The 25,499-nt window shown below is 66.4% G+C and overlaps 1 protein-coding gene across 3 annotated transcripts in view; it reads left to right on the top strand.

Moving 5' to 3' along the window:
• Positions 1 to 25,499, top strand: part of NOS1AP (nitric oxide synthase 1 adaptor protein) — an 86,393-nt gene that overhangs the window by 32,910 nt on the left and 27,984 nt on the right. For 2 of the 3 annotated variants that reach the window (XM_054587582.1, XM_054587583.1), the window contains exons 3-4: positions 19,951 to 20,043; positions 23,623 to 23,696. In XM_054587582.1, the coding sequence (XP_054443557.1) occupies positions 19,951 to 20,043; positions 23,623 to 23,696 (167 nt within the window). The remainder of the gene's footprint in view (positions 1 to 19,950; positions 20,044 to 23,622; positions 23,697 to 25,499) is intronic. The other variant, XM_054587584.1, reaches the window with a different exon arrangement.

Genomic DNA, 25,499 nt, shown 5'->3' with positions numbered 1-25,499 from the left:
CGCTCCCCACCCCAGGCAGCCCGTCCGTCCCTCGACCCTCGTGCGGCAGGGCACGCGCCTGCACTCACCTCCGCCCTCGCCGGCGACACGGCACCGCCCTCTCCTTTGCTTCCCCGTGCCCGCCCTCTTGCTCGGAAGCCCCATGCCTCTCTCCGCTGGCCACCCTGCGTCCGGTCCCCGTGCCTGTCCCGTCTTACCGCGACGCGCTCCTGGCCGCTGCAGCCCATCCGCGCGGCCCTGTTTGTAGCCCGGGGGTTCTGTTCTTGGATTGAATTTGCGTGGTGGTTCCCCTCCCCAGCTAGACGGTCAGCTTCTTACGCGCAGCCATTTGCTACCTATTGGGTCTGTCCGCGGGGTTCAGAGACCAGGGACAGGTTCCAAACACACGTGAGCCATCGTCAGATGAGTTACGGAGCGGACGGACCGCGGGGCCGGAGGCGTGAGCAAGACGAGCGCGCCGGTGCGACGTCCTCAGCGGGTGGTTCGAGGGAGGGGTGAGAGATGGGCATCAGCGCCGACCTTAACATTTGGGCTCTGTCTCCTCCCACCGCGGGCCCCGAACTTCCCAGCCGTTTACGCCGGAAACAGGCCTCCTGGCTGCCCTCTAAGAACCCCCTGCACGTGGGCCGGGGGGCGTCTGGGGCCTTGCAGCTGCCGGTCCTGCTGCCTTCCTGCTGGAGCGGCCCTTTCTCCTTGGGTTATTTTTACGCTGTTTGAAGTTTTCACACTTCTTTAAAGGTAGGAAGGAAAATGTAAAATGAAAAACTGTTGCCCTGTTGGGGAGGAAGGCCATCCGTTTGGCGGCGATAAAGGAGGGGGCGGGAGGGACCGGTGGGAACGCGGAGGCCGCTTCCCCGGGCGACCTGCGCGGGGTTCGCTCCTCCCTGCGCGGGCGATGCCTGGGAGGCTGGGGCAGGGAGGCCAGAGCTGGCCGAGACGTCTGCAGGCGGCGGGGATGTCACGCGGTGTGCGGCACACAGTAGGTGCTTTGGGAAGGCCTGGGAGTGGAGGGATGATGTGGAAAACGGGAATCCAGGCCGGGGCTGCGGTGAGGCAGCCGTGAGGGGGACAAGTGGTGGGCGGAGGGGAGCGGGGCCGGCGGAGCTGCTCAGGAGCAGCGGGTGCCAGGGGGCGGGACGGCCGGGACCAGGGGGGCTGCCGCCGGCTCGCTGCCACAGCCACGCAGCGCCCGTCGCAGCAGAGCGTTCTCCTGTGTCAGTGTTCCAGTGGAACGGCGTGTTCTGGTGGACTGACTCACCGTCAAGAGTGGTCAAAGGACGCGGGGGTGGGGGGGTGCGCAAGGCCACGTAGCGCGTGTGCGTGAACGGCAAGGGCGGGGCGCGCGTTTCCGAGGGCAGAGTCCGTGCTGTGGGCAATCATTAACTGCTCCGGGCCTGTCGGCGCTGCACGGTGCACAGCGAAGGCACAGATGCTCTCAGTCTTTGTTCAGGGAGGGTTTCAGGCCAATGCAAAGATCACACACAGACACACCCAAAGGTTGTGTTTTGACCAAAAACAAATGGAAACGGGGGCGGGGGGGGGGCGGGGGGTCCTGCTGCTTTTGCCTTGGTGTTTCATTGCATCATGGTGCTGCGTCCAGTGGACCTCCCTGCCCCGAGGAGGGCGCAGGCGCGGTGGCAGGGGACAGGCAGCCCCGCCTCTGGGCTCCGACCGCAGCTGGGTCTCGTGGCAGCCGGCAGGTTGGAGTCTGTGACATGGACCGAGTGGGTGGAGCCTGGCCTGTCCTTAGAAATAAGCCCCTAAGAACCAAGGCGAACGCTTTTCAGCGGGTGCCTGCGGAGAAAGTGCCTGGGGCCCACATTCGAGAAGAAAGGCGACCAGGGTGCCCTGTAGCCCTGAGCAGGCGCAGGGAGAGGGTGCGGCTTGTTGAGGCCCCTCGGGGCTGGCCCTGGACGTGCGATGCCCTGTCCTCCCTCCTTGACTCTTTCTCCCCGGGTGCCGGCAGGCCCGTCCCTCTCCCGAGTGAGGAAGAGAGGTGCCGGGTCCGGGGGTGCATCCGAGCGGCAGGGCGGGGGCGCTACGCCTGCTGGTCCCTGTCTGCCTGTGCCTCGCTGGCCCAGGCTGACCTCGTCCCCGGCGGCTGCGGTCAGGGCTCCGACGGACAGAGCTTCCAGCTCAGGCCCTGCAGGACGGCGCCGGGGGGGCCGGAGGGGCACAGCCACCGCCCCCTCCCCTGCAGGGTCCTGAGGGCCACCTGCCCCGGCAGTGCCCCGGGGGCGCAGGGATGAGCGGAGCGTGCGGAAGGAGTGGCCGGAGGAGGAGGCTCTAACGCAGCCCCGCGTCGCTGGGACGGCCCCGCCGGTCCCCTCACCCCGGTCTTCGGACTCGTCCGCGCGTGAACTGGCGGCGCTGAGGCCGGAGTCTCTGACCTCCGTGACTGTCTGACCTCTGGGACCCTGCCCTTGGGGATGGTGTCAGTCCTGGAAACGTGCGTGTGGTGGAGGCCGAGGGAGAGCTGGGTCCAGGTGTCTCAGGATCTGTTTTTAAGAAACTCGAGGCGCAAGTCAACCGAAACAAACCGGAAGGGGACGCGGGGCTGGTGGGCCTCGCCGACCTGCCCGAGAGGGTGGCCCTGGGAGGGCGCGGGCGTCCACACGGCGGGTGCGGCGCCAGGTGCGGCCGACCCCAGTGGCCCCGGGCCTCAGACTCGCGTCGGTCCCCTCGCCCTGCCGCGTCGCTGACCGGCCGCCCTCGAGAGCCTCGCCTGTGCCGCCCCTCGCCGGCCGTGGGCCTGACACTGCACGCGGGCACCCGGGGCTCCCCGGGGAGCTCGGGGCGCAGGGGCTGGTGGAGGGGCCGTCCGGGCACCCCAGCTCAGCGGTGGCCCCCGAGCCGGGGGCGGGATGGGCCGTCCAGCCTCAGGTGGGGGCCTGCTTCCTGGCCAGCCAGGGAGCCGCCGGAGGGTGGGGCCAGGCTTGTCCCTCCGCCCCGTGCCCTGCAACGAAGAGCCCTCAGCAAACGGGGTGGCAGGTGGGTCAGAGCGGACGTTCCCACCGCTCCTGCCAGGCACCCTGCTGCCTCGCCCGGCAGCTTCGGCCCCTGCTCCAAGGTCTCCTGGAGCCGCGTCTGGGATTCTGTGGCAGCTGCGGCAAGAGGCGGCGACGGAGACGTCCCCCGCCCCGGGGCTGGCCGAGACGGCCCCACAGGGGCAGGCGGCGCGCACCCCGCGTGTGGGCCTGTGCTCTGCCGCTGGGCGCAGCTGCCCCCGCCCGCGTGCGCCTCTGGCCTGTGAGCCCGGGGCCTTGGCGTGCCCGTGACTGAGTCCTGCTGTCCTCCACGCCTCCCCGGCCCTACTGGGACCGGCAGGTGGGTGGGGTCAGGGCTCTGTGGGGCGTCTGTGCTTTTCTAGACCAGGGCTCCCGGGAGGCAGGACGGCAGGAGCTCCCCGGCAGTCCCCAGGGAGCAGAGCGCAGGCGCCCGCCCGCTCGGAGGGGGTGCCGCCCACGACCAGCCCAGAAGCCGGCCCTGGGGGCGTCCACGCTGGCGTGTGATCGCATGGACTGCTTTTAGCATTTAAGATTCTGTGGCTGAAACACGGCATTCTGGACCTGAGGACAGTCGCAGCAGACCAGCCTGACTGCTGAGTCACCCACGTGAAATTAACTGTGACTTCCAGAAGCAAGCGGCAGCCCGGGTCCTGGAGTGGCAAGGGCAGCGGGTGCCTGCGGCTTGGAGGGGGCAGCGGCCGGGGTGGGAGCGGGTGGCGCTGAGGCCCCGGGGGCGCGGGGACAGGCGCCGCGTGAGCCAGGTGTTCGCTCAGGGAGCTCTGGGAGGGGCGCGGGCTGAGATGTCTAGACCCACTGCCACTGAGAGCAAGAGACAGCTCCACGTCGTTCTGACTCCTGACTCGTAGGAGGTCTGACTCCTGTGTGTTGGCCGTGTTTGTAGTGGGGGCTGTACAAGTCCACTCGGGCTGCAGGCTAATTCTTTGTAACAGAGCACGTGCCGCGGATGGCGGCCCAGACCCAGACGTTTACTTCTCCGCGCCTGGGGGCCGGACGCCCCGGACCGAGGGGCCGTCTCCTCGCCCACCCTCGTCAGAGCGCCGTGTGCCCACTGCACCCCTGCTCCGCGGAGCTTGGGGACCAGGGATAATCCGTTTGCTCTGGACACTGCTTCCTCCAGGCCGACGGCTCTCACAGGGCTGGCTTTCCGAGGCCAGCGGCTCTGGGAAGTCCTTCCTGTCCCAAGGGCACGTTTGCAGGGCTCCAGGGGCGCCTGTCCCACCCTGTCACTGGCTGGACAGTCCTGGTGACCCACTCGGGCCGCTGAGCGCCTTCATTTCCCGTCTGCCCGACGGGCGCCCTGCAGGGCTCAGAGGGGCCGGGCGGGGCCCGCTCGGGGCGCTTCTGCCAGGAGAGCGCTCGGCGGAAACCCAGGCCCGCACAGCCCGAGGGCGGCCGTCTTCGGCGTCCTGGGCACCGGGCCAGCGGCCCAGCCCGTCTGCGACCCCAGGTGGCTGCAGCTGTTGACCTCCCCAGGCGGCTGCGGAGGGAGGAGCGGCCTGTGTTGTGGAGTAGCCGCCCCCCCCCGCCCCCCGCGCCCCTGGCTTTGCCTCCCTGGGGGCTCCCGTCACCTGTGCAGGGATGGGCCAAGGGGGAGGGGCGCTTGGTGTGGCGCGTTCCCAGGCCGGTGGTCCGAGCAGGCCTTCTGCAGATCGTGGCGTGCGTGGCGACTGCAGTTACAGATGAGCCTGGACGCCGCCTCTGGAAAGGCTGCCTTGAGTTCAGGCGCCTTTTCCGACCGTCCTGGATAATGCGGGGGGAGCGGGGCGTTGTGTCCGGGCGGAGCCGGGGGAGGGTTGCGAGGGCTGGTGGCCGGGGGGAGGGTCGTGAGGGCTGGTGGCCGGGGGAGGGTCGCGAGGGCTGGTGGCCCGCTCCCAGGCTCGAGGGATCGAGGTGCAGCTGGGAGTCCAGAGTTTCCTGTTTCTTAGAAAGGCCGTGAACTTCGGGTCGCAGCCCCTTCGCTGTGTTCCGTGCACGTTAAAGTACCTGGCGCGCGCGGGGCGGCACTGGCTGGGGGGACCCGTCGCGCCCGTCCCAGAGCCTGTCCTCCCCTGGGAATCGGCTTTGTCCGGCCCGCAGCCCAGGGCCGTCGCCCCGGGAGCTGCCCGGGAGGAATTTCTGCATTAAGGCCGGAGCCCACCCCCCGGTGCGGCACAGGCGTCTCTGCTGCCAGGTTGCCATGGCTGGGGGGCCGAACCCGAGAAGCTGACCCTTCCCCTTCCCCGGGTCCTGTGCTTTGCGGGGAGAGCGGTGGGCCCGGTCCCTTTCCCACCCTGAGTCCTGTCCTCACGGTTGATTTTGGTTGACATTCAGCTGCCCAGTCGGCAGTCCTGCCTGACTAATCGCACTGTTTCTGAACTCTCCTTGGGGTGAGGTATGAGCTCTCCTGACTTCGGGGAGGCTGCCTGGAGCTGGTCCCGGCCGGGCAGGCGCAGCGCCAACTCCCCTGGCGTGTGGCCGTGCCAGTGTATTTTGCTGTTGACCCCTCGCGCTCTCTGGAAATAGCAGGCCCGGAGCCCCGGAGAAGGCGTTGCCACTCCCGGTTCTGAAAGGCGGCTTTGTGCTGAGGAAAGCCTGTCGCGGGGAAGCTGATAAGCCGCCAGCTCATTTCCCCGTAAATCACAGTGAGAGGACCTTGCCCACAGAGGTCACGTCAGCTGTCCCTTGGCTGCCAGTTTAACGGGCCCGTTTAAGGCCTGAAGTCCAGCATTGCGCCCGGCACTAGACAGGGGGGCCTAGAAGTCGCAGGCTGGGGGCCTTGCCCCTCAGGACCCGAGGCTTCTCGGTGGGCGCGGACGTGTGCACTGGCAGCCACCGGAGGAGGCTCCGCACGGCTTCCGGGAGCAGCCGTCCCGCTGCCCCTGGGCCAGGGCCCCCTTTCCGCGCCTCCCAGGGAGACGCCTGTGTTTCAGTCCCTGGAGCTGCTTCTCGCGCTCACTCCGCGGACTGAGCAGCAGTTGGTGCTCACCCTTCCCCAGGCGCAGGGCGCCGCGTGGGCGCCAGGGGGCGGGAGGCGGCGAGGCCTGGCCGCAACTCCTCAGTCTCCAGGGCGGGAAGCCGCCGCGACGGCGGCGCACAGGCGAACGCTGGGCTGGGGGGGCGGGGAATGAGCCACCCCAGGAGGCGAGGGGGGCTGAGCCCTTAGGGCCAGGTGTGTCCTCGGCTCGGGACAGGCTCACGTCCCCCTCCCCTTCCGCCCCCGACGGCGAGTGCCTCCTGTTCTGCCAACCTGCGTGTCCCTGCGGCTGTTGAAGCGCCGTTTCCTCACGGGTCCCTGAGTGTTCCTTTGCCTTTCCTCTCTTGTGTCTGCTATTGTTCTTGAAGCGCCTCGTAGAGCCACGGAGCCTCAGTCTGGGCTCACTCTGCCCCTCCGTGAGGATGGGGGGCGCCCACGCCATCAGGGTTCCCCAAGCACAGAGCACTGTGAGGCCTCTGCACCCCTGAGGGGCCCCCGCTCACGTCCTGGCATCAGAGACCCCGCTGGTGCACCTTTCATCAAGCAGAGGGTTTTTAATTTGCTAATTTTCAGTGCAAGCCGTTTGATGCTAAGTCAGCCTCCGCTGTGATTTTTATCACTCGGCCTAATTCCTAAGCCAGACGGGCCCGTGCCTGGCCCGGGGAGCCCGTGGCGTCGGGATCGCCACAGCGGTGCCCTGACCTGGGGACCCTGTCTGCACCGGCCACAGTGAGCCGGTCCGGCACGGCTCTGAGAAGGCACGGCTGCTGCCAGGAAGGCGCGGGTGCTGGGCTCCAGCAGGGCGGACGCGGCCCCGGGCACCCGACCGGCCCACAGGTGGCCCTTGCCCATCGTCCTCTGTCACCGAGGAGCCGTTCCACCCCATCCCTGGCTGTAATACCACCTTCGCACTCTGTCTTAGACCTTTTCACGTTTTATTCCGGGTGTTAAATACGAGGTATATGCAATCTTTAAAAAATCATCCTGAAATTATATCCGAAACACTGGTTATTATGCTAAGTGAAAAAATACCCGCCTTAGAGTCGAGTTATGGAACTTTCTGCTTCCAACTTAGGGGTGCAGTTTGCGGGACCTCACCCCCCGATTTTATGCCTTGCGCTAAGAAAGCTAAGAAACCCAGCTAAGGCCAGTGAGTGATTGGGGGTGCTCCCGTGATGCTCGTAGGGCACCCAGGGCAGGTTCTCCCGCCAGAGCGAGGGGGGCAGTGAGCCGCGGCGCTGGGGGACGGCGGCCGAGGCCGCTGGGCGCGCGCCGAGCCTGACGTTTGTGGAAGGTCCCCGAGGGCCTGGGTTTCCCTGTCAAAGCACAGGAAGCATTTTAGCAAGAACCTGAGGTTGTGGTCAGGGTTCAGTTAACCTGCAATTCAGACTTCTGAGCAAAATTCCTAACGGTGCTTTTTTCTGTTTACATGAAACACTTCCCTTATGCTTCCTCAAAGTCCCCTGTTTCAGGAGTTGGGGCGCTGGACGTGATGGAAGCCCCGCGCCCGGCGCTCAGGGGCCAGCTGGCCCTGCTGGCGCTGCGGGAAGCGACCCGAAGGAGGACAGACGCGTCCGCCCTGTGCACGGCTACGTGCCGGGCAGAGCCCCCCCGCCCGGCTCCCGCGGGGCGACCCGCAGCTCGCTGTCGGGCAGTTCGCCCCAATAGCGGCTTTAACCTGTGCTCCTTGGTGCTTCCCGTTCGCAGGTGTGAAGACCGTGTGGGGTCATTACCTCGTAGTTAACAGAGTCTGCCATCCTGACACCTGTGATTCAAGAGCCTGGAGTGTTTCTGGAGAGAAAACAGAACAGCCGGACCCGTCCCGGTCCCCGACAGATGGCGGGGGCCGCTCCTCCAGGCCGTCCGTTTGCCTGGCGGCGTGCTGACCGCCTGGCTGGGGTGCCGCGGTGGGGGCCCTGCCTCCTGGGGTGACGTGGGCCCTGCAGGTTCTTCCTGCTCCTGACAGGCACTGGGTCTTCTCTCCTCCGGGGACTCTGCTCGTGGAAGGGACCTGCCAGTGGGAACAGAGGGCGTCGTGTGGGTTTGAAGGTGGTTGAGTCTTGTAGGCACGGGGTTTTAGACCAGAACTTGGGAGCCGAGAAAAAGGCCAGCAAGGAAAATACCTGTCCTGTTGATGCGGGTATTCAGCTGAGAGGGACAGCCCTTCTGATGGACCGTTGTGCTTTAACGAAAAGAGAACAAAGTAGAGGGACGTCCTGAGGAGGAAGACAGAGGGGCGCTGGGGACCCACCCCCTGCACCTGATTATCCGCAGGGACTGGGACAGAAGGCGTGAGCGCGCGAGAGGCGGAGGAGCCCTGTGCGTCTTGTGGCCGGGGCGCTGACGGGGCCCTCCCCGTGGTGGGGCTGCGATGGCTGGGGTTGCCCAGGCGAGGCCTCAAGTCCCGCGTGACTGGCCCAGAGGGAGGCCGGGCTCAAGGGCAGTGAGCAAAAGGGGCGATGGAAGCAGGGCCCGGGGTCCCGCGCAGCGACGTGAGCATCCGCAGAGAAGCGTCTCAGGAGAGACGAGGCCCTGAGCTGTTTCCCCTTGGAAACCACTCTCTTCCCAGGAGTAGGCCTGAGACGTGGCGCTGGGGCCCCGGGGGTCCCTCCCCCACCCGCCTGGAGTCCCGCCGGGGCCGCTCGCTCCTCGAGAGCCCTGGGCACGAGCATCGCAGCCTGGGGCCCCTCCGGCCAGGGCGCGCGGCTGCCGTGAGACGCCTCACCCCGGGTTCCCTGCGCACGGGCTCTGGGTGGCTCCCCCTTTCCTGCAGGCTGGACGCCGCACAGACCACGGCCGGTCGTGGGAAAAGTGAGAGCAGCCTGCCCCTCTCCCCCCCGCCCTCTGTGCTGCGGGCCCCCTGCCGTCCCCCCCTAGCCCCAGAGGTGGGCGCAGCGCCCCCCCCAGGCGGTGTGGGAGGTGCGGTGGGTCAGGGTTACGGACCACCCTGCGTGCCCGACCGACGGAGGACGCCCGGCCCTTTCCAAAGAGGATCAGAGCACCTGCCAGCGCCCCGTGGATACTTAGGGTGTCCCACAGCCGTCTCCTTAATGTTTCTCCCGGGGCAGATCCAGCTACTCTGGGTTCAGGTTGCCCGTCGCCAGCCCCTGCAGACGTGTTTGCGGCGGGGCCCGGCCGCGGGGCCTCTCAGGCGGCTGGCGTGCCCTGCAGGGCCCGCGACCCTGCGCCCGCCTCCGCCTCCGCCTCCACTCAGCGCCCAGCACTCCCAGCGCCAGTGACTCTTTTTTCACGAAAGGAAACTATTGACACAAATTAGTTACATGTGTTCTCTGTTTAGAAACAAGGGCTGTGATAGAGGAAATGGAGAAACTCCAGGCAAATAAAATTTCACTTGTCTTCACCTTTGAATGAGGAAGCGTGTGGGGCACCTGCCGCGGCGCGAGGCCCGGGGCCTGGCGTGGGGGACATGGGCACAGCCTTCGTGCCCAGGGGCTTGCGTCGTGGACCCTGTGGCAACAGCGTGGCCTTGCCCGGGGTGACGAGGGCAGTGAAGGAACGGGAAGAGCGTCACAGGACCCGGCCCGGGGCCCGGGGAGCCGGCGGGCTGTCCCGTGGGGCCCCGTCGAGGCCGCGGCTCCGGTCGCCTGCAGCCCCATCAGCCCCTTTGGGCTGTCAGCGTAAACAAAGGGCGCGCGTTGGGCAGACGCTGACACGGGCCGCAGAAGAAACGTGCTGTCAGCGCGTGAGCGGGAACCGAGGCGCCTGCCCTCGTCCCGCCGTGGAGCGCCCACCGCTCACGCCGACGGGTTGCGTTCCTCTCGTCTTCTCTGCCCTGTTCGTGTATGGCCTTGGGCGCATCGGTTTCTAGGAAAAACCATCACTTTTTAAAAGCACTTCCGGCATTTGAGAGGAGCACGCTTCCCTTTCTTGGGGGACGTCGTGGGACTGCGGTAGAGTGAGCGTGTGTGGAGCCGCCGTAGGCTGGAGCGAGCTGCGGAGCCCGGGGCCCGGAGGCGGCGGCCCGACGGGGCGCTCGCGGGCTGGGCCGCGGCCCCGACTCGCCGCCAGCAGAGCTCCCGTGCGCCGCCTCGGGCTTCGCCAGGGTCTTTGTGTCTGTGTCAGGCCAGTCCTGGAACAGCGCACAGACGCATGTCACGCGTGTGACTCTGAGTTACGCACAACCCGCCAGGAGGAGGCTGGGCGGGGAGGCCTGGAGCGGCCGGGACCGTGGAGGGAAGGAGGGGGGCGCAGAGACGTGAGCCCTGGCTCAGGCGCCACCTCGCCCGCAGGTTTGCGTTTTGTGAGTGGCAGGGAAGAGGGGGACGTGTGCGGGGCCTGTGGCAGACTCAGACCTGGGACACGGGTGGCGGTTCGGGGCTGGCCTGCGGGGACCCTGGGAGTCACCCCGACTTTGGGTTTGGAGCCCGAGGGCTGTGTCCGGGGAGTCGGGCACAGGGGCCTGGCCCGGGGCGCCCGAGGCTGGCGCCTCGCTCCTGGGCAGCCCCGCTATCTGCCCGCTCTCCAGCTGCCGCCAGAGCAAAGGCCAGTCCCCCAGGGGAGGTGCCTGCCCCGGGCTCAGGCTGACACCTCAGGGTCTCATGTGCCACGTGAGATAGCGACACCTGGCCAGGTGTTTGCGCCAAACCTAGTGACAGTGCCACCACCACATGTGGACTTGGAACCGCAGAGACTCATCCGTTCAAGGAACGAGGAGATAAAGCGGGGGGTTTGGGCAGGGAATGGGATCTTGTCAAGGAGTCGTAGAAATTCTAGAACGGAAATCTCCCTGGGAGCAGGCAGCAGCTTAAGGCGTTCACCCTTTCGGGAGGGTGGGAGCCGGGCTCAGGCCCGTCCTGGCGGGGGCCGCCGTGTGTGGCGACGGGCGGAGGGCAGGACTGAGCCCAGGAACCAGGCCGGGCTCGGACCAGACCGAGGGCGGAGGCAGGGCCTTGGAGTGAGGAGGGACCGGCACAAAAAGGATTTTTTGTTTTTAAAAAATACATTTCCGTGTGGCCAGGTGTGACGCCCAGAATGGCCCAGCCAGTTTTTATTTTTTAATTCTTTCCTGTTACATGGCAGTGATTCATGCCACCCTTCGCTTTTATTTGCTAGGCTGTTAGGTGCGTGACGCCGAGTTTCTGTTTCACCTGTTCGTGTCTGTCCTGTGTGTCACGGCCCCCGCCCCCCCGCCCCTCCGCCTGCCCACACCCCGCACGCTCCCGTGATGGAACAGGAGCTGAGTCCATATTTGTTGAACAGGCGGAAGGCGCGACTCTTACTTGTTCACTGGGGTCGTCCAGCGCCTCCTGGCTGATGATCTCAGGGTGTGCGTGTGGTGCACAGACCGCGGACGTTTCTGCTCACGGCGGGGACAGACGAGAAGGAAGAGGGAAGGCGCACCGGGGGGCAGGGGGCAGGGGCGCGGGGCAGTGGCTCAGAGACCCCTGACGCTCCCGCGACGCGTTGTCCTCGTTTCTAACTGCACCCAGGAAGCCCAGCCAGGAGGCAGAAACCCCAATGGTAATGGTGCAACAGGGAAGGCTGAGATGCCAGATCAGTGACTAGACATGGGGGCCCTCAGAGGGTGAAGGGAACTTTACAGAATAAGGGGGCAGCCTCGAGGAGAAGAGGGTCCCCAGAGGTGCGGGTCCAGGGCCCAGGAGGTGGTAGAAAAGTCCTGGGGTGCCAGCAAGACTAGGGGGGCCCACATGCCCCTGAAGCCAGAACCGCAGCACCTGGACTGGGCACAGAAACCCACCCCCAGTGCCAGTCCAGCGCCCTCTGCTGGCGAGACAAGGAATGGGGTCCCCTGGAGCCCGATGCGTCACACCTGCGCTTTTACGTTCAGGAGCCACGTGAAAAGGTAAAAGGAACCAGCTCACATTGATGTCCATCCTTTTATTTAACCCAGTACATCCAGCATGCTATTTTAAGGTATAATCGATGTAGAATTTTTGAGATATTTTTGTGTTTCGTACCAGGGCTCCGGAATCCGGTGTGTTCTGCGTGTGCGGCACACCTCAGTTTACGGAGCTGGTGACGTGGCAGGCGCTTGGCCACGCGTGGCTGCTGGCCCCGCGCCGGCGCCTGCACAGCACCGGTCTGGCCCCCGCCACGGAGCTCGTCACAGCAGCAGGGACTCGGAGCCGAGGGGCCCTCAGCCGATGGCGGCGCTCAATCAGGACAGTTCTGTGACCGCCAAGTAGAATGTTGCATACGATTAAAAATGATGTTCAAAAAATTTCAGGAATTTTGGGAAAAGGCTTATGTTAAATCAGCATTTAGAATTGTTTATAAATAGACTCTCAGCTTATTTTAAAAATGTAGGCAGGAAGTGCAGCAAAACACTAGTGACGCTCGGCCTCCTGTGGGTCCTTAATGCCCGGGAGAGGTGCTGGAGGAGGGCGAGCCTCCGGCTACACGTTTGGAAACTCTTTAACTGGCCCTCTGCTGTGCGTCACACCCTGGGGGCCCGATTCTGAGCCCGCCGCCCCACGGGGAGCTCTGCTCGGCTAAGCTGCACTTGAACTTCGTCCCAGCCCCTCCCCACGAGTGGGCGCTTTCTGTCAGGGTTTGCTGCGCCCGTAGCAACCAGCAGGGCCCTGCGGGGGTTGGGGTCACAGCCTCCCACACTGAAGGGCCTCCTGGGGCTGCTGCCGATTCCCCGCCCCGGCTGGTGGCCCCCCCGCCCCCCGCCCCCTGCCCTGCTGCCTCCCCGCTGCCGCCCTCTCCCAGGCTCTGCCCCACCCCCTGCAGCAGCTCCATCAAGGCCGGATAGTCGCGGGGCTCCCTGGCCGCTGCAGACGCTCGGCGCGCGCTCCGCAGGGCAGGACCATGCCCGCGGGGGGATCAGGGCCGCGGTGTCTGCTCCGCTTAATTACAGCCGGGCCTGCGAGCTCCGCTCTGTGAGGGGAGGGGGCCAGCGCTGAAAGGTGGCGGCGGTCGCCCCAGGGCCCGTGTGCAGGGAGGGCTTGCCTGTCCCGCCGGCTGCCGACAGGAGTGTCTCGTGTGCACACGCACTCACACGGCCGGATCATTGAACGAACGATCCACGTGCAGAACGTGGGAGCTAGAGGGGACGCGGTGGCTGTTTGGTGCCGTCCCTTCAAGACGAGAAACTGAGGCCTGAAGGACCCACCAGGCTGGTCGGGAGCAGCACCTGCGTGTCCTGTCGCAGGGTTGGAGTGTTTGCGTGGGACTCACCGGTGTGTGGGCCTGGGCCCGTCCCCTGCTCGGGGCCGGCCTGGCGAGGACATCGGTCGGTCCAGACGTAAGGCGCACGTGACCGGGTTGAGTCTGCCTCTCTGCCTGGAACCGCCCTGCCCCTGGCAGTTGCTTGGTGGGAGCGAAGACTGTTAAAACTCTCTTTAAGAGAGTTAAGGCCAAGTCCCGTTCAGGACAGAGCGCCCAGCATGGGCGGACCCAAGCGCGGGCCGGGGCCGGGGCCAGGATGTGGGGCCGGCAGCCTCGTGCTTTGAGAAGCTGCGGTGCCCTCCACAGACAGACGCTTGTTGTCGCTTTTGGTCTTGGGGAGAAACAGGAGTCCTTCCCTGTGAGGGGAAGTGAGTGGCATGAGCAGCTCCCCGTGTGGCCTGCTCAGGGGCTCAGAGGGGACCGCGGTCCGTGGCGGGGCTCCGCCCGGCGTGCACACACGCACATGTGCTCAGATGCATGCAAACACGCGTGCACACCCATCCTCAGGGATGTGGGGGGACATCCTGCTCCCTGGCCGTCTGTGATCAGGCGGCGCCGGGGGAGAGAGGACGGCCCGCTGCCCGCTCCCGTTGACATGCCCGGTGGACGCTCGACCACCGCGGGCGGCGGGGGTTGGGGCGGGGTGCTTTGGGCGCGGGGGAGGGGCGGGGGAAGCGTCAGGGCTCTGTGTCTTCATGGGAAGCTGGGGACGTCCTTGTCTGACGGACTTGCATCCAGAACGTAGAAAAGGTTCTCAAAATTCAATAGTAAGAAAATAACCCAATTTCAGCAATGCATCAAAGATTTGAACAGACACATCACCGAAGAAGATACACAGGTGGCACACAGGCCCATGAAGAGATGTTCAGTGTCATTAGTCATTAGGAGAACGCGAGTCAGAGGCGCCGTGGGGAACTGCGGGAGAGGCTGGAATGGCGATGACCGGCCGCGTCAGGCGCCGGGGCGGACGCGGGCCCGGGACTCTCGCCGCTGGTGGGGACAGAGCGAGGCGCAGCGTCTTCGGAAAACAGCGTGGCGACTTCTTAAAAGGCGAAGCGCACGCCGACCGTGTCGCACGGCCATCCCGCATGCAGGCGTTTGCGCTGACGGGAAGGGAGCGACGCCCCACGCAGAGGCCTGGGATGGTGACAGCCCCAGACGCCGCTCTGGGGACGGGCTCTTTCAGACCCTCAGAGTCACCAGGTTTGCAGACAGATGGGCAGACGGAGCTGTGCTCAGGCCCGGGGGCTGGCTTGCTTTCGGCGTGTCTGTGTCGAGGGAGGCACAGAGGGACAGAGGGAGGGTGGCCCTTTTCTCTCGGCCCCAGGTTGGTTCTTTCGTGACAATAGTGAAGTTGGATTCCCTCAGCCTTGCCCCAACCGCTAGCTCCGCAGCAGCATTATACCTCCGCCAGCGTTAACACACTTTGGGGGAAAGCTGTCCTCGGTCCCTAGGACCTCTCGTCAAGACGGCAGCCCGTGCCCCCGTGGCTGGGAGTCTTCCCGAGAGTCGGCCGTGGGGCCGGGAGGAGAGGCGGCTGCGAGGGCGGCCGGGCCGTCCCGCTGCTGCCCAGAGACAACCAGGGCTTCTCTGGGGGGCGCGGGGGGCCAAGGCTTGCCCCAGAGTTCGTGCTTCCTGAGCTGCTGACAGGTGGCAGCTGTGGGGACCCACACAGGAAGTGGGACGCGGTCCGGGCCTGTGTTCCAGGACCTTGTGGTCACACACGTAAACACACAGGGACAGGGCGGGCGGCGAGCGGCTCACTGGAGGTGGTCGCCGGTGCTGCGGGCAGAGCACACGGGCCAGGCCCTCCGGCAGCTCGAGGCGCGAGCCGGGGTGGGGAGCTCACGCCCCTCAGGCGCCTGGGCTCGGTGACGGGTGTTCCCGCCGCCAGGAAAGGCGCCGTCCCGCTGTCAGGGCGGCAGTTGTCCAGGTGGCGGCGGCGGCGTGTGCAGGGTTAGGGTGCCCGAGCGTTTGTGGTCAAGGGGCCCGAGAACAGTGGCTTCTGGCTGGGATCCCTCTCCCCGGCTCTTGACCCTCTCAAGTCGTTTCCCGGGAACGTGCTGCAGCCAAGCTCACAAGGGTCGGGGGACCTTCATCCCTTCGGACCTCCTGGCCGGGAGCCCGCGTGTCCGCCGGGACCTGCTTTGAGGCCTTTGCCGTTGCCCCTCCGCGGCTCTCGCTGGGTTCGGAGCGACGCTGCTGGCGGCGGGTCCTGCGAGGCCGGCGTGGACCACAGAAGGGCTTTGCCGCCCCTCCCACCTGAGGGGGTCCGCAGTGGGGAGGGGCAGACGGCGTGCACCGGTTTCCCGCGATCCTGCCGCCGCGCTGTGGCCAGGGCGGTGCTGAGACCTGCAAACCTACGTGGTCCTCTGCCGAGCCTGGGGCCCAGGCAGGCGGGCGAGGCCATTGCGTGTGCCACTGGGCCCACCGAGTCCCACCGACACAAACAACGGCAAACCCTCACACTGCGCGCCCGGTCCCTCTGCTGTGGGGGGCGGAGGTCTTGTCACATCCACCACGGAGGCCCTAGGGGACAAACCTCCGCGCGTTCTTTCCATCTTGACTTAACTCCAAGTCTTCCAGTTTCTTCCTCCCTTGCCCCCCGCACCCCTCCGCCTTCCACCAAGGGGTGGTGGACAATGGATGGTAGCAACGGTCTCTATGGTAACAGCATCTGAGTCATCTCCTTGGAGACCTGCATAAAGGCCTTCGTCTCCAGAGCAGCTGGGCGCAGCTGGAGGGCCTTTGTCCCCCGAATGCACCAGCATGGGGTGCAGGCTCTCCGGGCGCAGCCTCCGCCAATTCCTTTGGCTCCCGGTGCCATGGCCCTGTGGACAGAGAGCTGGCCTCCACCCCGCATGGGGGTCACGGGGAGCGGGGGTGCTTTTCTCGGCCCCCCGCGGCTGCGTGTGACGCCTCGAGTCCAGCAGCAGGTGCCCAGCGGACCCAGCCGTGGTCGGGGCGCAGTGTGCAGACGGGCTGGCTGCTGCGCCGCCTCTGAGGGAGCCCCGCCCAGGACAAGCTGCGCCCGCCCCGGCCCCCTCGGCGCCCACAGACGCCCCGGCCTTGCCGACTGCTGGCAGATGGTCCAGCCGTGGAGCAGGCTCAGCTCCCGGCCTCTGGACCTGAGCTGCCCGGTTTACGCAGGCGTCGCCCCCGCGCTCCGGAGCGCGGCCCTTGACTCCCCTCCACTGTTCCAACAGCAGTTTCTGATGAAACATTCGCATCCTTGTCTCTGAGTTTGTAAAGTCAGGGCCACCTGGGGCTGGGCTTCCTGGGGACCGGGAGCGGCTGAGCAGGGCCACCGGTCGGGGGGGACCGGATGCGTCCTGCCGTGATGGGGTGAACAGGGACCCCTGCAGGGGGCGCCGGCCCTCGCCCGCAGGTGCTTCTCACTCGGGAGCGCCCCGCGCACCTCGTTGACACTTCCTGGGCTGCTTCCTGGGGCGCAGACGGAGCTCGCTGGCTCCCTGCTCGGGGCCTTCTGTTTGGACCCTGGAAGGGGACCCTTGCCGTGGCGCTGGGGCGGGAGGAGGCAGGCCGTGGGCTCCGCAGCCTCGCCGTCCGGGACAGGAGGGCGCGGGTTCGTGCCCATGGGGCCCCCGGAGCACACGGGCTGCACCCTCGTCTTTTCTGGGCTGGTTCCTTTCGGGTGACTGAGTTGGTCAGCGTTGCCAGTCTTTGGAAAGACCCTCCCACAGCCAGAAAGGCATTCCTGAGATGTTTCTGGGGAAGTAAATCAGATGATTAATTATAAACACTTGAAGAATGTGCGCGGCTCCGCATGCACAGTGGGCCGTCCCGACCGGACCCGTGCAGCTCGGAGGCCCACGTAAGCAGAGGCGGCCGCGGGTGGCCCGTTCCCTTCTCCGTGAACTTGCATTTCTGTGGACGCTTTTGAAAGTATTTAGCTCAACTTTTATGTAATCATTCGACTTGGCCAATTTCTTTGTGTCCATTTTCATAAATGTGGTTGCATCATTCAGTATTCACACTACTGTGGCCTGGTTCTTAGGTTTTGTTGTGCAATTTGACCACATATGATATTATTTTCTTAGTTGAACTACCGAAATAACCATTGAAATTTGCTTGCAATTAGGTTAAGTTCACCGTATATAAATGCACAAAGTGAAATGCCCTTACAAAGGATTAAACGTTTGCGCCCTGGCCGGCGGGGCTCAGTGGACCGAGCGCTGGCCTGCGCACCGAGGGGTCACCAGTTCGGTTCCCAGTCAGGCCCCAGGCCTGGGTCGGGGACCAGGTCCCCAGCAGGGGGCGCGTGAGCAGCAACCGCACAGGGATGTTTTTTTTTCTTTCTTTTTCTCCCTCCCTCCCCCTCTCTCTAAAATAAAATCTTTAAAAAATGTTTTAAATGTTTGAAAAAGTATTAAACCATTAAAAAGTGTATGTTTCAGTTCTTATCTTACGAAGAGTTTTCATTCACGCCGGGCGTGCACCACGTGGAGTGTTTCAGAAAGGAGTGTCGCCCTCGCAGTCCCTCGCTGCGCTTGTGCCCCGCTTCCTTGTAACTTTTCAAACGCTGCGCTCGGGATTGTGTCTTTCTCCGAGACGCTAAGGCCGCCTCCACGCAGCCCCTGCGCTCGCTGCCCAGCCCACCGCGGCCCCTGGGCCTGGTCCCCTGCAGCCACCTGGCAGCTCTTCTGCTTTGAAAGTTGGTGGTGGCGTTTCCCTGGAAACAGTGAGGTCCTGGGGACAAACAAGCTTAGTGCCCACGGAGGTGCCGCAGTTCTTGGCCAGTGACGGAGTCCAGTGTCACCTCTGCAGTGGCTCCTGGGCCCTGCTGTCAGCCACTTGAGACGTGACGCGTGCCTGAGGGGAAGTGGCCCTGGGCTGCCGTGCGCGGGAGTGAGCGTGTGGTGGTGACGTAAACCCTGCCTTGCGTGGCTCTGACCCGAGGCCCTCGGGCTCCCGGCCCGTGGAGAGGGCACCCGAGGAAGCCCGGCCCCCGTCCGCAGAGGAATGAGGGGGACGTCCGTCTCTGGGCCCCTCTGTCGGCGCGGAGCCGTGGGAGCCCGTGACGCCCGCGACAGGGTCGGTGGGGCGTGGGCGCTGGGCCCCGAGACAGGGGCCCGCTCCTCGCGCCCTCGGTGTCAGGGATGTGGTGGGGGGCCTGCAGGTCACAACGGGCGGGTCAGAGCCAGGGCGCAGCCAAGCAGCATCGCATCTGAGACGCCACGGGCGGCCGCGACGCGACGCACACGCACGGTGTCGGAATGTGCGCCCGAGACCGGCGAGACTGGCCAGCCCCCCGCCCCCGGCACCGTCTGTTCCTAAAGAGGAGGCGGCCGGGAAAGGCTGCCCCTGAGTTTACCGATCACCCTGCTGTTTTTGGTTCTTGTTTAGATCTTAGGTCTCACTCTCTCGACTGTCACGGTGTGTGATATTTGAATTGTTTTAACAGCCGAAGATGATTGAGAACCACACCTAACGGTTGCCTGTCTTCATAACTCCCCTTGTTGCTATTCCAGCGAAAACCATGGGGTGTGTTTACAAGATGTTGAGACTCTTAGTGATGTAACGCAGTTTACCCGTTGGCTCTGAAAATCGCTGGGCAGGGGGGCCCCTCCAGGTTCCAGGCCACGATGACTCACGGCGGTTTACCGCGCTTGCGGGCTGGCTGCTCCGGGGCTAACGTGTGCGTGGATCCGTGAGTGAGGGGCGCGGGGCTGGGCCGGTCAGGCTGGGCGGCCTACAGCGTCAGATGCTCAGTGCTCGTGGTGGTGGGGCCGCAAGGCCAAGGTCGCGGTGCCGTGCGGGCAGGTTCGGGGGAGTCCCTTGCTGCCTTGGTGGCCGGCTGGTTGCGGGGGGGACGGTCAGAGAGCCGTGTCAGCAGCACCCAGGGGCCCTGCCAGGGGTGGAGCATCCCGGCTGCGGCGACGAGGATGCTGGAGCCACCCATGCGCCTTCGGTCACCCCGCTTGTCCATGTGGTCCCTGCGTTCCCTCGCACCCCACGTGCTCCCGGGGCTGCGTGCACAGCGCTGATGCCAGGGCTGTTCCAGTTTCTGAGGGAGGTTCCTTGGCGTTCAGAGTTTTCAAGACGAGGGATCGAAAGGCACAGCCACAGCGGCAAAACTGCAGGCGGAAGGGACGGGTTCCAGCGGCGCCGCGGGGGGCTGGCCGGGCGCCCCTCGCCAGCCTCAGGGTAGGCATGGGGCCCTGGTTATGAAGGGCCCCAGGGTCAGCGAAGCTGGTGGGAAGGTGGCCAAAGAAGCGGGAGAGGGGTGGCCACTGCCGGTCGTCTGGGGACACGGGCAGGCCGGGGCCTGGTGGGCGGGCGCCTGCTCGCTCAGACCAGGCGGCAGGGGCGGCGCGAAGCCGGCAGAGGCTCCAGCCCTGCGTGCTGCTCGGCTTCGCTGCCGGGGGAGGGGAGGGCAGGGGCTGTGCGGGCAGATGGGACAGCCGAGGACTGACCCGTGCAGCAGGTGTCGGGGGACGCGTGGGAAGCGCGGAGCTGAGGTCCTAGAGCCACAGTAGTCGGCGTCGCGGCCTAGGGACGGTTCTGGGTCCCTGACGAGACTGTCCAGGCACTGTTTTCACGTGGTCGGGGATGTTAGGTCCATTCCGTGGTCCTGCCTGAGGGCCGAGCGGCGGGACCGGTGCCGCTCAGAGTGGCTGCTCCGACCCGGAGTGCCCGAGCCCCCGCCTGCCGACGCGCTCGGTGCCCCGTGTCCGCAGGGGCCGCCCCAGCACCCGGGCCGCCCGCGGCCCTTCCGGCGGCGTCGCCAGCAGCAGGGCCGGGCAGGTGCTCCGTTCTGACTGCGCTTCCCTGTTACCTTCTCTCCCGCAGTACGAGTTCAAGGCGAAGAACGTCAAGAAGAAGAAAGTGAGCATCATGGTTTCGGTGGACGGAGTGAAGGTGATTCTGAAGAAGAAGAAGAAGGTGAGTGGCTCTGAGCCAGGGTCCGGGGTGGGGCGGGGCCGCCGTCGCCGCGGAGCCAGGCTGGGCCTCGGGGCCCGGTGCCCTCGTGTTCACCAGCCCCCACACAGCGTGCGTGCACCCGCGCTCACACGATAAGGTCGCCTCTGAGTCTTGATCTTGGGAACGATCAAGGCTGGTGGCGATCGGCAGCGGGGCTCAGCGGGGGTGGGCCCCCTCCGCACTGCCCCCTCCGTGGGACGTGGCAGCCAGCGCCACGTGTCCCCGTGCCCTCCCCCGTCCCAGCTGCAGCAGTCAGCCCACCGCAGAAGCGGCCCCTCTGGGCCCAGCCGCACTCAGGGTGCGGGAGGGCTGGGCGCGGCGCGGGGGCCGGGAGGCGTCACGCGTGGCCGGCCCTCCTGTGAGTGGGTTGCGCGTGGGTGTGCGCTGTGGTTCGACAACTGGCTGTCTCGTGTGCGTGTGCCGTGGGGGAGGGAATGGCGTCAGCCCGGGGGAGGCGGCAGTCGCACGGTGGGCAGGGGAGGGGGTGTGTTCCCAAAAGGAAGCAGAAGGGGACCTGGCCGACAGAGGCCCTGGGGGGAGCCTTCCCGTCGCCGGGCTCGGCGGAGGACTTTGGTTTCGCTTGCTGCTGGCGGCACCGCCGCGTGCGAACGCGAGGGCCTCGCAGGCTGCCGCTCATCCACGCCCACGTCGTCTTTGATTCCAGCGACTCGCACCTGAGACAGACCCGCAGTCGTGGGTGGCGTGGGCCTGGGTGTCAGTGGTCGGGGGGATGTTCAAGGACTGTCCTCTTGTGTGTCCTCTTGTGACGCCGCTGCCTCCTTGCAGAAGGCCTCACCCAGCGTGGGACCGGCCCGTGACAGGGATGTGTGTCCCTCCTTCCCGAGGTGGCCCGGTCCCTCCATCCCTGGACACTGTGCACTTAACAGGGGTCTCGACCCACATAAGGAGCCAAAACCTGTCCTCTCACGCTCCCTGCATGTATTTAGGGTTGGTTCTAGAAAGAGTTTATGGATACAGGGGTAGAGGTGAACAGGAAATAAATAGAGGAGGACCCCCGTTTGTAAGGAACTAACTCCCTCAGAACCCACAGCTGCGAGGACGGTGAGAGCTGCCGGGGCACCTGACTCCGCAGACCTCCCCGGGGGCCGCGGCCCCATCCGGCTCCGGGCCTGGGGCGCCCTGCCCCCACCCCGCCGCGCTGCCGCGCCTCTCCGCCCGACCGAACGCCGCCTCTGTTCGCTTTGTTGGGCTCTGTCTCAAGGCCCCCTGACCTGGGCTGTCCTGTCCCTTTGGGTACCTTGGCACAGCTCTGGCCTGAACACGGGTGCCTTCCCGGCTTTGCCCTGAGGGGCCCGTCTCCTGTGTCCCCGCGAGCCACGTACTGTCTACCTGTCATCCCCGCCCTGTGTGTGGAGAACCCGAGCTCGGAGTGTGAGTCTGCCCGAGATCACACGACACAGGCGGACTATGCTGAGGGGTTGCCTGGCAGAGGCGGGCCCCCCCCCGCCGCGTCCCCCCCAGGGAGCCGTGGGACCCCAGTGTGGGCGCAGCCTCTGCTGGCCAGAGCAGGGGTCTGACTGGTCCGCCGAGATCGGACCGCGTTGGAAGGGGGGCCTCGGTTGAGCCTGTCCACCCCGCCCGCGCCTGGCGTCCGCTGCAGGGCCTGCCGAGCTCCGGGTGGTGCCTCTGATCGCCGTGTTTGGGGACACTTCCTGTGACGGATGGGGCTTGTCGACTGCCGCCCGTCCTGTGCCTCTCGCTCCCTCGGGACAGCCCTCGGGGGCGCGGGCGTGCTGACGCCGCCTCCCTGCGTGCCTGTAGAACTGAGAGTGGACGTGCCCTCTTGTCTTCAAGGAAAGGAGCCCTTGGCAGGTCCCGGTGGTGGCTGTCCAGGTCAGGTCAGCAGCCAGACCTCTAGCCAGGCAGCTGTAGGTGCAGAAGCGGCCGCGCTGGTCCTTGGTGACCCTCGGCCCCGGGCCCCAGGCCCCAGGCCCCGTGCGGCCTGATGCCCTCTACGGATTGGTGCCTCCGCCCACAGACGGCAGACTGATTGCCTCTGGGCCAGGTGGTGTGTGGGGGTCCCTCAGCTGAGCTGAGACCCGGGTTCTAGTCCTGGCTCTGCCCACCCTGGCCTTGTGGTCCCTGAGCTTCAACTACACAATAACAGCAACTATGTAACAACAACTACACAACAATAACAACTATACAACAGTAACAACTATACAACTATGTAACAACACAACTATACAATAACAACTCTGTGACAACAATACAGCTGTACAGTAACAACTATGATAGTGATACAAGAACGACTATATAATAACTCCACAATGACAGCTACGTAATAACTGCACAATGACAACTGTGCAGTAGCAGCAACACAGTAGTAACTGCTGTGCAGTAAGAGCGATGTCGTCCGCAGATAGAGAACCTCGAACGCCTGTGAAGCTCAGGGTTGTGGCGTGAACACAGCTACTGGGACCCCAGGCGTCACTCCAGTGCCCCTGTATGCACGTCCCCTTCGGCTCCCGCTAGGCCCGAGCCGCGGTCCCTGCTGCACCTGTGAGGTGACGGCTCCCACTGCTGACGCCTGCAGCCGCGCCGCTCGCCGCGGAGTGCGGTTCTGAGTGCGGGAGGCCGGTCCTGAGCGCGGTCCTGGGGCTTTCCTACCAGCGGACCCCGCGGCGCACTTTCGTGTGGTTTCCCTTGTAAACCCATAACAGTGGGGCCCCGCAGGCAGCGTCCCGGAAGGGCCTTCCTGTGCCAGGGACGAGGCTTCCAGGCAGGACGGGCAGCTGGCTGTCAGCCCGGGCCCTGGCCGCAGGATCGATCGTGCGACTGGCTGCTGCGGCTCCTCTCGGGCAGACGGCGGCCGCAGCTGCCCGCGTCGGGCCAGGCCCGCCTCCTCTCCGTCTCTCTGCCTGGCGGGGGGGGAGCAGAGCGACGAGCTGCTGAGGGTCACTGCACACGGCGCGGTGACCGCCGGCGGTCCCAGGCCGTGGGATGTGGGCCCCGGGCCCTGCCTGACGTCCTGCGCCCTCGTCAACCTCTCGGCTGTCCCAGCAGGCGGGGCCTTCGCTAGGCTCGTCCTGCAAGAGAACGAGGCTCAGGCAGGACCCCAGCCCCCAGACCCCCTGTCCGGTGGCGGAGCTGCAGCCGAGCCAGGCCTGCCCTGCTCCCCTCCCACCGCATGTCGCTGGGCGTGTGCCGGCCTCTTCAGAGCTTCAGAGAAAGGCCGCTCCCCAGGAAATGCCCCGTGCCGACCCCACCTGGGGGGGGGCCTGCAGGGCCCGGGTTTCCGGCCCCCGAAACAGTGTCTCTCCTCCTGCTCCTCCGCCACATCCTGGCCAGGTTGGCCTCTGCGCCCAGGGGACACTTGCCTCCAGTGCTGGCGGCGGCGAGGAGACCGGACACTGGACGTTCACACGTGTCCTTCGAACGGCCAATGGCAGGCCTCTGGCGTGGCTGGTGGGGGAGGTGCAGGGGCTGGGAGCGAGCGCGAGGGCTCCCCGTGTGTCTGCAGCGTGGCGTGCGCCCTGCTCCCGCAGCCGAGGACACGCCTGACTCATTCATTTACAGTTTCTTTTGTTGCAGAAGAAGGAGTGGACGTGGGACGAGAGCAAGATGCTGGTGATGCAAGACCCCATCTACAGGTGCGAGCGGACACGGCGGCAGGCGGGCGGCCCCCGAGTCTGAACGCGAAGGCTTCCCGTGCGTGTCCCCGAGACCTTGTGTTGTGCGGACACCAGCCCGGGAGGGAGCGCGCCTTGTCTCTGACGTCGTGTCCCGGGAGGGAGCGCGCCTTGTCTCTGACGTCGAGGAGGCCCCTCCCCCTGCCCGGCTGCACCGAGGCCCCAGGGAGGTGCCTGCCGGGCTGTGGTCCGAGACCTCGCGCCTTGTGTCCCTTTTGCCGGAGCCGTCACCGCCCTCGCGCCCGTCCGGCGGCCCGCGCCCTCTGTCCGCTCCCGAGGCCGCGCGCTCGCCCTGCTCGCCCGCTCGGGCCCACCCGCCAGCTCTCGGCGGCCCCCCAGCCAGCAGGGCGTGTGCCGTCCCCTCACCTCCAGGCACGTTGCTTCCGGCTCCTTCCACAGTCCCCGCCCCCCGGCCATGGTCCTCGCGTTTGGGTTCCTCCCGTCAGGCGTGGTCCTGTGCACCCCCGTCTTTCCTGAGCAGCTGGCTCTGCCCCCGTGCACGGCCAGCAGCGCTGCGATGCCCCGGGGCGGGCTGGTCCCCACCCGCCCGTGGGCCGTGCCGCAGGCGGGTCCCCTCCCCCCCTCCCCGCTCACGGGCTGGCGCCCGCCACAGTGCACAGCGCCCGAGCGCAGGGGCGGTTGGCGCAGCCTCCTGCCGGGTCCTCACACGTCCACTCTGCCGCCGTCGCTCTCGGGGGCGTGTCCAGGGAGCAGGGCGGAGGCAGGGGTGAAGCCCCCAGAGTGGCACGTGCTCGTTACAAAACGCGAGGCCGCGAGGAGGCCGTGCGAGGAGGGCAGGGCCGGGTCCCCGACGCCCGTCCGAGTCCCACGCTGCACAGGAGTGCGCAGCCGCTCCTGGGAGTCCGATGTCGCCGCTGCGGCTGGGCCCCGACGCCCCGCGGGGCTGGGCCCTCAGAGCTCCCGAGGGAGGGGTGGCCCAGGGCTGCGGTGGCCCCGGGTGAACGGGGAGAGGTTGCTGTGACCTCGGAACCACGGGGAAGACGGTTGGACGGGCTGACGGCAGCAGGAGGCAGCGGGGAGGGTCGGGAGAGACTGTCACCACGGAGAGCAGGTGCGGGGGGGTCGGCTTGTCTGGGAGGCGGGGCAGGCTCCCCAGGGACCTCCGTCCTGCCAAAGGCAGACACTTGGTCCTGGGACAGGAGCTTCGCGAAGGCGGGTGTTTCCAGGGCCCCGGGGCCCGGACGGGCCTGTAGTGCAGAGCAGGCGCTCCGTGGACGCTGCGTGGCCCCCTCAGCCGGGAGCCGCCGGGGCTCTGTGGACGTGGCCCTCGCGGGAAGGCCGCCGAGCCTTCCGTCCTGTCGGGGGGCGGAAGCACAGCCCCGCGTGGCAAGGGCTCCGGCACGAGGGCAGAGCCCGGCTGCCGCTCTGCCGGCCCTGAGGCCAGGGCACCGCTAACGGGAAACCCAGTCGGGCCGACGTGAGAAAACCTCGCGAGACGGACGCTGCCGGCGTCGGGGCGGGCGGCTCCCCCAGGAGGAGGAAAGGGGTTCAGTGCAGAACTCGGGCAAAGCCCTGCGGAGTCTGCGGCCTGTGTGAGTCGAACCCGCCGTTCTCCCGGCCCCTCCCCGACGGCGGGGGTGGGGGTGGAGGCGCTGGCTGGGTGCCCACCAGGCAGGCCTGGCCTCCGCCTTTAGGCGTCTGGAGAAGCCGCCTCCCGAGCCCTGGGTGGTGCACAGGCCCCTAGAGGCTCGGGTCCGAGGCTGGAGCCCCAGCACCAGCAGGCGCCGTGAGCCGCTGCCGGGC

This window comes from Pteronotus mesoamericanus, unplaced genomic scaffold, assembly GCF_021234165.1.
Source record: "Pteronotus mesoamericanus isolate MK-2021 breed Mesoamerican mustached bat unplaced genomic scaffold, CSHL_Meso_final scaffold_1186, whole genome shotgun sequence".
NCBI classification, from domain to species: domain Eukaryota; kingdom Metazoa; phylum Chordata; class Mammalia; order Chiroptera; family Mormoopidae; genus Pteronotus; species Pteronotus mesoamericanus.
The sequence above is the reverse complement of the archived record's forward strand: the minus strand, read 5'-3'. Positions and strand labels throughout refer to the sequence as shown.